The sequence below is a fragment of the Pongo pygmaeus genome, chromosome X, assembly GCF_028885625.2.
Source record: "Pongo pygmaeus isolate AG05252 chromosome X, NHGRI_mPonPyg2-v2.0_pri, whole genome shotgun sequence".
Taxonomy (NCBI): domain Eukaryota; kingdom Metazoa; phylum Chordata; class Mammalia; order Primates; family Hominidae; genus Pongo; species Pongo pygmaeus.
The window spans coordinates 157,865,987-157,878,034 of record NC_072396.2 but is presented as its reverse complement, the minus strand read 5'-3'; the positions used below and the strand labels follow the sequence as shown (position 1 = coordinate 157,878,034).

At 42.0% G+C, this 12,048-nt stretch overlaps 1 protein-coding gene across 22 annotated transcripts in view; it reads right to left on the bottom strand.

The window, feature by feature from the left end:
- Positions 1–12,048, bottom strand: part of ZNF185 (zinc finger protein 185 with LIM domain) — a 92,453-nt gene that overhangs the window by 32,093 nt on the left and 48,312 nt on the right. For 12 of the 22 annotated variants that reach the window (XM_063660806.1, XM_063660807.1, XM_063660805.1 and 9 more), the window contains one exon: positions 10,974–11,105. The exons of the other annotated variants lie outside the window; for them this stretch is intronic. In XM_063660806.1, the coding sequence (XP_063516876.1) occupies positions 10,974–11,105 (132 nt within the window). The remainder of the gene's footprint in view (positions 1–10,973; positions 11,106–12,048) is intronic. 22 annotated transcript variants of the gene reach the window in all.

Genomic DNA, 12,048 nt, shown 5'->3' with positions numbered 1-12,048 from the left:
AAAGAAGGTTATAAAGAAAAGAAACTTTATATAAGAAAGGATCTTGTATGGTAAATTCTTGTCCTAAAGTAAAATGACTAGTTGTTTAAAAAGAGGGATGTTTAGGGCAAGTCAGAAAGTCCAAGAATGTCTTAGTCTGTATAAGTTGTGAAAGAATTTATGAAAGGGAATTTATGCAAAAAATGTATAATTTAAAGATGTTTAGGACTCCTAAATGCTTCATAAAATGCCACTATAACTCTTAACTGTACAACTTGTCTGCTTTACAGTTAGGAAAGGCCTGAGACACATGGAGTGAGAAGCTGGAAAGAGTCAGACCTTATCTGCATTTCTGTCTGGGTCCTAGGCGCCACACTTAGTACATAATTAAAATTCTGAAATTACGAAGGTTTTTACCAAAAGTAAAAGTCCCTAAAAGTTAACATTGTAACATGTAATTGAGACTACTGAAAAAACAGTTTTACCTGCAAGGCATGTAAGAAAACTGAAATGTGTTTTTGATAAAAGATTATAAGAAGACATGGGAATGTGGATTTGTTCTGCCTAGATTAAAGCGCTAAAGGATTGTTTTAAATTAAATAAAGCTAAAGGTTTAAACAAATTGTGGAAGGTTTATAAAAATTAACCTTGTAGGCCAGGCACAGTGGCTCATGCCTGTAATCCCAGCACTTCGGGAGGCCGAGGCAGGTGGATCACCTGAGGTCAGGAGTTCGAGACCAGCCTGGCCAACATGATGAAACCCCTCTCTACTAACATACAAAAAAAAAAAAAAATAGCCAGGCATGGTGGCACACGCCTGTAGTCCCAGCTGCTCCAGAGGCTGAGGCAGGAGAACTGCTTGAACTAGGGAGACAGAGGTTGCAGTGAGCCGAGATCATGCCACTGCACTCCAGCCTAGGCGACAGAGCAAGACTCCGTCTCAAAAAAAAAAAAAAAAAAATTAACCTTGTAAAAAATTATATGTATGAAAATACTGACTAAATTTAAAAGGGTATTATTTGGTTTTTCCATAAATTGAACACGGAAGTAAAAGCACAACAGGCTTTCTTAGAGCACTAATCTGCTCTTTAACAAAAATTGTAAAGGGTTATAAAAGGTTTATAAAATTCTTACTTATGTTCAAACTGATTAAGATTGAATACATTTGTCTATAAGGTTTTATTTAAGAATTGAGTTTGACATCGATAATGCACTAATGCAACAGTGACATTTGGCTTATTTGGTATAAAAATCATGGGACGCATTGTCAAAATAAAAACACTGTTTTGTTTTGTTTTGAGACTGAGTTTCGCCCTCGTTCCCCAGGCTGGAGTGCAATGGCATGATCTCCGCTCACTGCAACCTCCACCTCCTGGGTTCAGGCGATTCTCCAGTCTTAGCCTCCCGAGTAGCTGGGATTACAGGTGCATGCCACCATGCCTGGCTAATTTTTGTATTTTTAGTGGAGACAGGTTTCACCATGTTGGCCAGGCTGCTCTCGAACTCCTGACCTCAGGTGATCCGCCCGCCTCGGCCTCCGAAAGTGCTGGGATTACAGGCGTAAGCCACCATGCTTGACCAATAAAAATAATGTTTAATCTTCAGGTTATATTTTTAGTGAATGATATTAATATATATTCCAAAATTATATGGGGTTTCTAAAATTCTAATATGTATATCAAGTGCAGATTATAAAAATTCAGTCATATGGGATTAATGAAAAGATCACTTAGTGAAGCGAGTAGACGCTTCATCTAGCTCATTCTTTATTTTATTTAATTTAGGTGGTTTGTTTTATGGGGACCTCGGGTAAACAGCATACTCCAAACTCTGGGTATTATCCTACTGATAGTCATAATAGTCTCCCCAGTGCACTGTATTCTCTCAAAGGTTTTAAATGTTTGCATGCAGCCATCTCTGAAATGTCAAATGGTCTGTCTTCAACTGGAATAACAAAACTGAAAGAAATGTATGATTATGAGGACATCATAACCTATGAATGACATGCTGAGACTGGAAAACCTAAAATGATGGTAACTAAAAGTGGTGCTAAGGCCCTAAGTTTTGGTCACACTCTCACCTAAGTGAGAACCTGGCCAATAAGGGGAAATTTTTTTTTTTTTTTTTAGATGGAGTCTCGCTCTGTCACCAGGCTGGAGTGCAGTGGCGTGATCTTTGCTCACTGCAACCTCTGACTCCCAGGTTCAAGTGATTCTCTTGCCTCAGCCTCCTGAGTAGCTGGGATTACAGGCGTGTGCCACGACGCCTGGCTAATTTTTGTATTTTTTCTAGAGATGGGGTTTCACCATGTTGGCCATGATGGTCTCGATCTCCTGACCTCGTGATCCACCCGCCTCAGCCTCCCTAAGTGCTGGGATTACAGGCATAAGCCACCACGCCCGGCCAGAGGGAATTTTTTAAACAAAATTATGGCAAGCCATTGTTTTGTACTGAGCTCATGCACTAGGCCCCAACAGACTAAACCAAACAAAATGGAGTCGCTCATGCTAAATGTAACATAATCAAAGACTTTAAGGAAACAAATAGTTCTTAAAACAGACGAGGTTTTGTTTTTGTCCTGTAAACAGAACATTCTAGCATAAAGAGGTACCTTCTACTCAGTCCTTATTCTCTCCTTACAAAACCCACTGTCCTCCTGTTTCCCAGTGGGTTTCAAGACCATATAAGTACATTTACAATGGTAATAGTGATATCAATAACTAAGGTTTTTGTCAATCTCTCAAAGTTGAGAAAATGACCAAAAAGGGGGAATTGTTAAAGCAAATTAAATACGGCCTGAGAAGGACTCCATAGTTCTATATTTGAGTCTTTGTCAATAAACTGTAACCTAGAGGCAGACAAAATTGAAAATCTAACTTAGGAGTGTGTGCCTGTAACAATAGCTAAGTCTTGGCCAATCCCAGCGGCCATACTTCAACCATTCATACACTGGTGAGTGTTCAAACTGTGTTCAAATAAGGCATACGCCCAACCTGTAACCAATCCAGCCATTCTGTACCTCACTTCCAATTTCTGTACGTCATTTCCCCCCCACCTTTTTTTTAATCTATAAATCTTCCACCATGTAGCTGTGCTGGAGTCTCTGTGAATCTGCTGTGATTCTGGGGGCTGCCCAATTCACAAGTAGTTCATTGCTCAATTAAACTCCTTTAAATTTAATTCGGCTGAGGTTTTTGTTTTATCACCATGTACCTGTGTCCTTCACCTCACCTCTTACATGTCTCATAGGTGTTACATTTAACATGCCCCCAAACATTTCTTATACCTCGCTGGTTGAGAGTCTAAGTCAATGAGGTGATAACAGTTTTTTGAGATGAGCAACACAGGGGGAGATGCAGAATTTGTACATTAGTTAATTTGTTTTATTTGGTTGTTTTTGGTGAGAAGCTGTGTTGATTAAGATGGTTTGGGACATGCTGAGTTTTGGAAGGTGGCAGAAGTCCATAAGGCTACCTCATGGAACTACATATAAGTGAGCCTGCTGCTCCTACCAGCTATGTTTCCCCTTGTTTCTCAAGAGTCTTAAACCAGAAACCCAGAATGGATTATTGCCTGGAGGATGATCAAGTGTTCACAGCTGTCTGCTTTTTACCCTTTCCTTTGCCTTAACAGAATGTTAGGCAGGCTTCTGTCCTCCCCACAGGGCCTGAACTTTGCTTGCTCCTGGTTAAGTAAGTGCTGAAATGCAGAACATGCCCCACTTAGCAGCTTATCCTGAGAATCGGCTGACCACAGGGAAACACATTTCTGGTCAAATCATGCCAAACAGGTTCCCCTTTGCTTGCCCACTGGCCCTTGAAAGTAGCTGAGCTGCTAGCTGTACTTACTACTCCCTACTGAAAAAAAAAAAAGGCTTTTTTTTGTATTATTTTGTGATTTTTTTGTATTATTTTGTGATGTTTGCAAGTCCTGAGGTTGCAGCATCGTCCCTATTGCAATGGTCTTTTTAAATAAAGTATTGGCCGGGCACGGTGGCTCACACCTGTAATCCCAGCACTTTGGGAGGCCAAGGCAGGTGAATCACTTGGGGTCAGGAGTTCAAGACCAGCCTGGCCAGCATGGCGAAACCCCATCTCTATTAAAAATTCAAAAATTAGCTGGGCGTGGTGGTGCACGCCTGTAATTCCAGCTACTCAGAAGGCTGAGGCGGGAGAATTGCTTGAACCCGGGAGGTGGTGGTTGCAGTGAGCTGAGATGGCACCTATACTCCAGCCTGGGTGACAGAGGAAGGCTCCGTCTCAAAAATAATAAAATAAAATAAAATAAAAGTCTCTCTTTATCTAAATCCATATTTGTTTTTTGTTTTTGAGACAGGGTCTCACTCTGTCACCCAAGCTGGAGTGCAGTGGTGCGATCATAGTTCACTGCAGCCTCAAACTCCTGGGCTCAAGCAATCCTCCACCACTTCAGCCTCCCAGGTAGCTGGGACTATAGGCACACACTACCATGCCTGGCTAATTTTTAAAATTTTTATAGATATAGGAGTCTCGCTATGTTACCCAGGCTGGTCTCGAACTCTTGGGCTCAAGTGATCTTCCTCCCTCAGCTTCTCAAGTGCTGGGATTACAGGTGTGAGCCATTGCACCCTGCCCGGAGACGGTATTTGCTTTCATTGGACACTTTTTATGGTTCTGTGATTCAGTTACTTTGATTCTGTTAAATGAGCTCTGCCCAGTTCTTTTCTGTTTGAGCAAGAATCTTCGCAGACAGAAGTCTTCCTAGCTCTTTTTGAGTGGGGATTTAACCCCTGACTCTGTTGAGCAGGACTCTTCCTGGTTCTTTTCAATTTTAGCCAGAAACGTCCTGGATAGAAGTTTTCTTGGTTCCTTTTGAGTGGAGATTTACTCCAAATTCCTGGCTCCTTTGTGAGGCCTCATTGTTTCCCTTGACACCTTGTCTAGAGATTGCACAAGGAAAGCCCTTCAGCTCCTCGATGAGGACTGAAGAGAAACTTTGGCTCCCAGATGACGACTGTGTGCAGAACTTCCTAATGAGACTGTCCAGCCTGGCTCCTTTCTCTATTTGATCTGCCTCTTCCCACAGGTAACTCTCAATCTCCTCCTCCCTTGCTGACTACATGTTCTGCCCCTATGGCACTCATTCTGCCCAGTATTTCCAAAACTGGCAAAAAAAAAAAAAAAAAAGGTAATCACGAAGGGTAATTTGGAACTTCAGTGACCATTTTAGGGAAGCTGGGGTCTCCCCAAACCTGCTCATCTAAGATTCTCCCTTCCCATCTTCCTACCGCATCCCTCTTCCCTTCTTTTCACCACCTTGGACCTTCCCTTCAGGTCCCTGAATCTTTTCATCTGTCCCCTTCAATGCCTCTACCTCCTACATACCCCTATCTACTCTTCACCAGGCTTTCCCCTTCCCACTCAGGCCTCTCAACTGCCTATAGCCAGTAGAGCTTCAGGCCCCCTGCCCCCATTGAGAGCTCGCCATTAGATCTCTATTTGTGTCTGTCCGTATGTTTAGTATACATGTATGTTATATATGTGTAATAGTTCAGTACGTCCAGATGGCATTACCAAATTAATTTACAAAATCCCTTATCCTCTATTCTAATTGACTTAGAGATAAATAAGTACTTTTATAAATTAAATAATTATAAAGCTCTCATAAATTAAGGAAACAACTTCTAATACTTTCAGTGTAAACAACAAAAAAGTATTCTTATAGAAACTAACCCAAATGCTTTTAAAATTCAAGTTCACAGAATTTATGTAAACTTTTGGCAAACAAAACTAGTTTAATATTGTTAGTTTAATAGACACCTATGTGTCTGAGTTATCAGCATTACATATAATACAACAGAATACAAGCATATATTTTTACTCTACTTGGGTATATTCCTCCTAAACTTAAACAGGTTTACATGTTGAATAAGCTAGTATTGTATCTATCTACTACATGGTTAAGATTATAAAGATTTAAATTTGCTTTTAACCAAACTGAGTCATTATTCTGGCAAACTTTATTTCAACAGTAATTATGTTTTATAATATGTAAGCTTAAAGGCAGTTTCTAAAATCTTTTTGGTAACCTAAAACCTTAGACTTATGCTGAATTAAGCTAACTAAATTCATTAAATATCATTTATAAAGAAGATAAAATACTTAGTCACTAGACCTAATTTTAAGTTTATATACTTTTTGCTTCTTTTTTTATGGTACAGTGTGACTATATTTGGATCTGTTAAATGTGTTCATTTGTCCACATTGCAAAATGGTACTATAAAAAGTATATAACTATAAAAAGTTATGAGATGTATATTCATAAGCTTTACTAGTCTGCTACAAAATGCTGGTATATGATATTTCAAAATTACCTACCTCCTGTTTTCTCTGTAAAAGAGAAGTTATTAATGGTTAAAATTATAAATAAGTATAAATAAGTGTATATATATACATGTAACTACTAAAAGTAATAATGGCAAAAATGGCAAAAAGGGAAACAACTTTGTATGCAAGGTATGTAAATGTGCTTTTCCTAAGGAAAAAGAGAATAGCTTTGTCCCAAATTAAAATGACAAATAATTTAAAAATGTGTGAGACAAAATGTAAACGAATATCTTTAAAATTAGAAAATGTTCACAGAAAAGGAATTTTATTTGTCATGGTTAAAACTTTTATTCAGCGTATTTATAAGAATTTCAAAAAAGAACTAATATCAAATATTATAATTGTATAAAATTAAAATGTTGGTTTCTCTGTTAAAATAACAAAATTTTCTTAGGCTAGGTGCAGTGGCTCACGCTTGTAATCCCGGCACTTTGGGAGGCTGAGGTAGGCAGTTCACCTGAGGTCAGGAGTTCGAGACCAGCCTGGCCAACATGGTGATCACGCCACTGCACTCCAGCCTGGGCAACAGAGCAAGACTCCATCTCAAATAAAAATTAAAAAAAAAAAAATTCTTGATCATTGGTCTGTCCCTAATAAAAAGTTATAAATGGTCTGTTTTTCTTCAGAGTAATCTGCCTAAGAGGCAAATATTTTATGTCTTATCAAAATACTGTAATGCCCTATCTGTGTGTTCAGTTTATTATGTCCTTAGTTATTTTTTTAAAGTCTTTTCAATTTTAAAGGAACTGAAGATTCTTTACAATCATGTTACCTCATACGTTTACTTGAAAATTTTTACAACTCTGATTCACTAGCTAACCAAGTAGTATTTCTCGCTAACCCATAATGCTATTCAATCAAATGTTCAAGAACTCCTGACAACTCTTAACATTTGCCTTCCCACAATCAAACCTTAAATATATTTTATACCTAAAACTGGCTTTGGGATTTGCCAGGGACCTTCTGGAAAATCTCAAAGGATTAGTTCTTTCACCTTGTAACAAGAAAGGTGCAAAAACTAATTAGTCTTATTTAATATTGTATAAATTGCATTGGAAGCATTGTCAAATTAAAAAAAATGCAGAACCATCCCTAAATTAGTCTATAATGGGTAAAATGTCCTTAATATAAATATTTTAGAAATTCCATAGAATTCCTAGCGGGGTTTCAGTGTCCTCAGTGCACATGAGATATTGCTCTTTATCAAAGCCCCAGTGCTGCTTTGCCTTATATTAGATAAGAACAATACAAGGTTATCAATCATCATTTCAATTATGGGAAATTCACATTGCTCACTGATGGAATATTGTTAATATACAGATGTTTAGGACCTTTCCTTAACTGCCAATTTGATTTTATTCTGCACCCAAATCTCATGGTTATAAATACGTTCTTACTAGTTTATTTATGTTTTTCTCACTGGCTTGAAGCTTTCCCTTATATAAAAGGATCATTGCCACTAATGTTATTAAGCTTTTGTTAGAACAAGTATTCTCCACATGTGGAATTCTACCGCTTCTTTCAAATGACTAAGGAATCCGTTTCCCCAGTAAAGTCATCCAAGAAATATAATGAGTTCTTCCTTTATCCCCCAAATTACATTGTCCTTATCATCCCCAGTCGTCTGAAATGATGGAAACAGTGGAGTATTAAAGTGAAAACTTGCAAACTGATGAAAAACTCAATCTCCCATGGCCTAAGGTTTTACCCTTAGCACTGACTGCCCTCTGGTCCTCTCGTGCTGGGTCATACCTACTCTCCCTCCATATGATTTAATAACTGGCCCACCCATGAGAACTCCCTAGTGTCTAGACTCTCAAAGATTCTAATCTGGTCAATTCAGACATTTAAAAACAATGACAAGGATTTTTTTTCGATTTTTCCATCTACTCTCCCTCGAAGTTCTGCTACTATCGTTGCCTACATCTCTGAAGGCTCTCACTCTGCCTGTCTCTGCCCTTCTTGGAACCCCAGGCTAGTTATCCACTAGGAGAGTGCATCTAGTGGCTTTCTTCCTGGCGTGTGCCCAGACTAGGGCTGAGGGAATGCTTGCTACTTAGAACTATTAGCAGTAAGCAGCCCTTAAGCCCCTGGCTCACAGACTCTAAATGCTGCCCATCAGGTGCCATGACATAGTTGGCCCTTCCTGATGAACCTAGCCTACTGAGATGCCATGCCAGTGACCAGACCCAAAGACTGCAATAGAGAACCCCAGGTGGCCCTGAAAGGGGATTTGTCTACAGTCGCACCCCAGCATGCTACAGGATTTAGACCACTAAGAGGAACAGGAGAAGAGCACTTGCAGAGTGCTGCTGTCTGCCTCAGCAAAACAGCACAGTGTGCCAAGGCAATCCAGCCAGGCCAGCCTAGGCAGGGCCTCCACCTGAAAGCCAGAGGCTTGCCTCAGTGCCCTTGTCAGCTTGGGATCTCCATGGACCAGGCATTTGCTCAGTCAGTTGCAGGCAGTATAGAGGCAGGTTAGAGATACTTTGGCCACCACCTAAGCCAAGAGGGGTCACATACTCCATTCACTCGACCAGAAATGTGGCTTTCTAAATTGTCACTTCCCTCTCCCTCACTGCTCTCCCAAGTCTTACCTGTCATCCAATTTGGGAACTCTTCTACTTATTTTACAGTTCTGTCTCCATCTCCACAGCTAGTCCCCTAGTCCAGGCCCCATCATTTCTTACATGGAGGATTCTGTAAGCACTTCCTCTTCTCCCTGCTCCACTCTGCCCACTTCAGTCACTCTTCTCACTGCCACTGGAGATCCCATTGCAAAGCAATACTCTCGCCGTATCATTCCCCTGCTTCAAACCTTCCTGGCTCCTCTTTGCCCTCGAAAGAAAATCTAAAGTCCTTGTTACGGCATAAAGTTCTGATCCTGCCCATCTGTGTCAGGGGTCCCCAAGACCATCCCTGGGTTTGATGATTCACAAGAAGAACTCACAGGACACAGCACATCATCACACTCAAGGCTATGGTTTATTATAGTGAAAAGATACGAAGCAAAATCAGCAAAGGGAAAAGCACACAAGGCAAATTTCTGAGGGAACCCGGGCACAAGCTTCCAGAGTCCTCTCCCAGTGGGTCACACAGGATTCACTCAGTTCCCCTCAGCAGTGAGTTGTGACAACAAGTGTGAAATGCTGTCGACCAGGGCAATTCATTAGAGACTCAGAGTCCAAGGATTTTATTGGGGACTGGTCACGTAAGCACCCTCTGCCCAGCCTTTACCTAACATGCGTATGTTGCTTTCACCTATAGGAAACCTTCCCCATTATCTTGTAACTGTAATTATCTGCTCACCCCTCCCACATCCATCACGTCACAGCCAGTTTCAGAGTGTGTACCCCATCAACTGCACCTGCTTATCCTCCGCTGCCTCCTCAATCCATTATAATCCAACTACAGCCTTTCCCGCTGCCCCAAGCTACTCCCCTCAAGGCAGTCATGAGTTCTACATAGCCAAATCTGATGGGCCTATTTCAGGATCTACAGAGCACTGGAAAGTGAGCTCAGCGTGGCTTGCTTTCCATGATGGTAGTCTTTCCTGATTCTTCCATTTATCCAAAATTTTCCTTCTCAGTACCTCTCTGTAGCTCCTCTTCCTCCTTAAGACCTTTTGGAATTATTTTCCAAAATTATGGTCCATCTGACTTTGCTTCTCTCATATTTTTACTTCTTTTCATTTTATATATTCAGCTAGGGTTTTAGGGGATCAATAATTAATATCCCCTTTTTTTTTCTTTTTGAGACAAAAGAAGAGCAGAAAATGGAGAGAAACGTCAGCCAATGAAGCAGGTGGCTTTAGATGCACATCCCAAAAGGGAGGCTCCCTCAGCATCCCTGAACCACGTGGACTCACCCACCCAGCCAAGGGCCTGGCTGGACAAGTGGCCCTGGAAGCTTGCAGAGAAAAGCCGAGAATACATGCTTTGTACACACTGCCTTCCAAAGGCATTCTCCAGGCAACCTCATCCATTCTCTTTAGTGACTTCCTGTGAGCTGACAACTCCCAGCTCTCTAGCCCCAGGTCAGATCTTTGCTCAACTCCAGATTTGTTTACTCAGTAGCCTACTGGACATCACTGGCTGGAGCCCCTACAGGCACTTCTCATTCAGCATGGCCCAATGACCTTCTCATCTCTGTGCATCTCTCAGCGGGCCTGCCCCCAAACTCCTTACCCTCAGCTAGTTCCTGTCACCACCCATCCAATTGCCTAGCCCTGAAATCTGGGGAGCAACCTTGGCTACCACTTTTCCTTCACTGTTATCTGTATTTTTTTTATTTTTATTTTGGAGACAGGATCTTGTTTTGTTACCCAGGCTGGAGTGCAGTGGCAGGAACATGGCTCCCTGTATCCTCGACGTGCAAGGCTCAAACAATCCTCCCACCTTAGCCTCCCAAGTAGCTGGTACTACAGGCATGCGCCACCACACCTGGCTAATGTTTTTAAATTTTTTGTAGAAATGGGGTCTCGCTATGTTCCCCAGGCTAGTCTCAAACTCCTGGGCTCAAGCGATACTGCCACCTCGGCCTCCCAAAGTGCTGGGATTACAGGTGTGAGCCACCATGCCAAGCCCACTTTTACCTTTAATAAGTCAAAAATACTTGCAGCCTTCTCACCTTGCCCCTGGTGTAAGCAAACAGTCTCCAATATGGCCTCTTGCCTTGTCCCGTCGTATACTGCCCTGGCCTGGTCCTCCACAGGGCAATGGAGGGATCTTCTTTGGACTCAAGTCTGGCTGTGGCACTCTCCTGCAGGAAAACCATCAGTGGCTCCCAGGGCCCTCAGGATGTGGGTCACACTCCTCAGCCTAGGAGCAGGTGCCTGCCCAGCCCCTACTCAGTGCTTCCTGCCAAGCCAGGCTGGATTAACCCTCCTTTGTGATGGCTACCTGACTGGATGTTCCCTATACACTTTGTGAGCCTCTACTCGGAATGCCTTCCCAAGCACGTCCATCTGGCAAAATCTCCCTCAGCCTTCCAAACCCAGCTCCAACATCACTCTCCCTGTAAAGAAAGCCTTTCCTGACACTCCCCCGCAAAATGAAAACAAAACCCAGAACCACTCACCTCCTCCTTCATCCACAAGCCTCACTTTTTATACCCCTTCTGCATGGAACACTGACTAGTTCTAGAAGCCACACAATGTGACAGCAAGTCCAAAGTTGTTCACTCTGTTTTTGGACTGGGCCCCTCCAGGGCCTGGGGCCAAAGAATCAAAGATGGGCTAGATATTCTTAGAAGGTAAAACTTGTTATCTAACAGTTGAGCCAGGCCCTAAAAATAACCTCCTATCTAACTATTAATAATTACGGAACCTCTGTGGTACAAGAAGCCCCAGAACAAAGAAGGCAGAAGACTGTGTTTTTTTCATCCCTGCAAAAGGAGCCCCAGGCTCCACCTGCTCCCCACAGCAGATGCCCTGCTGGATTCCACTAGCTCCTCTCTCGGGGCAATATGAGTCTTAGCTCTCTCCTTCTACATTTCTGTCTTGTGTAAGAAACTGTTCGCTTTGCACCCCTGGAATCACTGGCCTGTTGACGTGTCCAGAGCTGCAAGGACATGCAGTGTTTGCGCTGGCAGGCAAGATGCCTTCAAGAGAGCCTGACTTGAAACTCTCACACCAATGCCACGTGGTCAGCTCTAGTAACAGGCACGTTTGTCCTCTTGTTCATGCACACTGGCACACACCAAC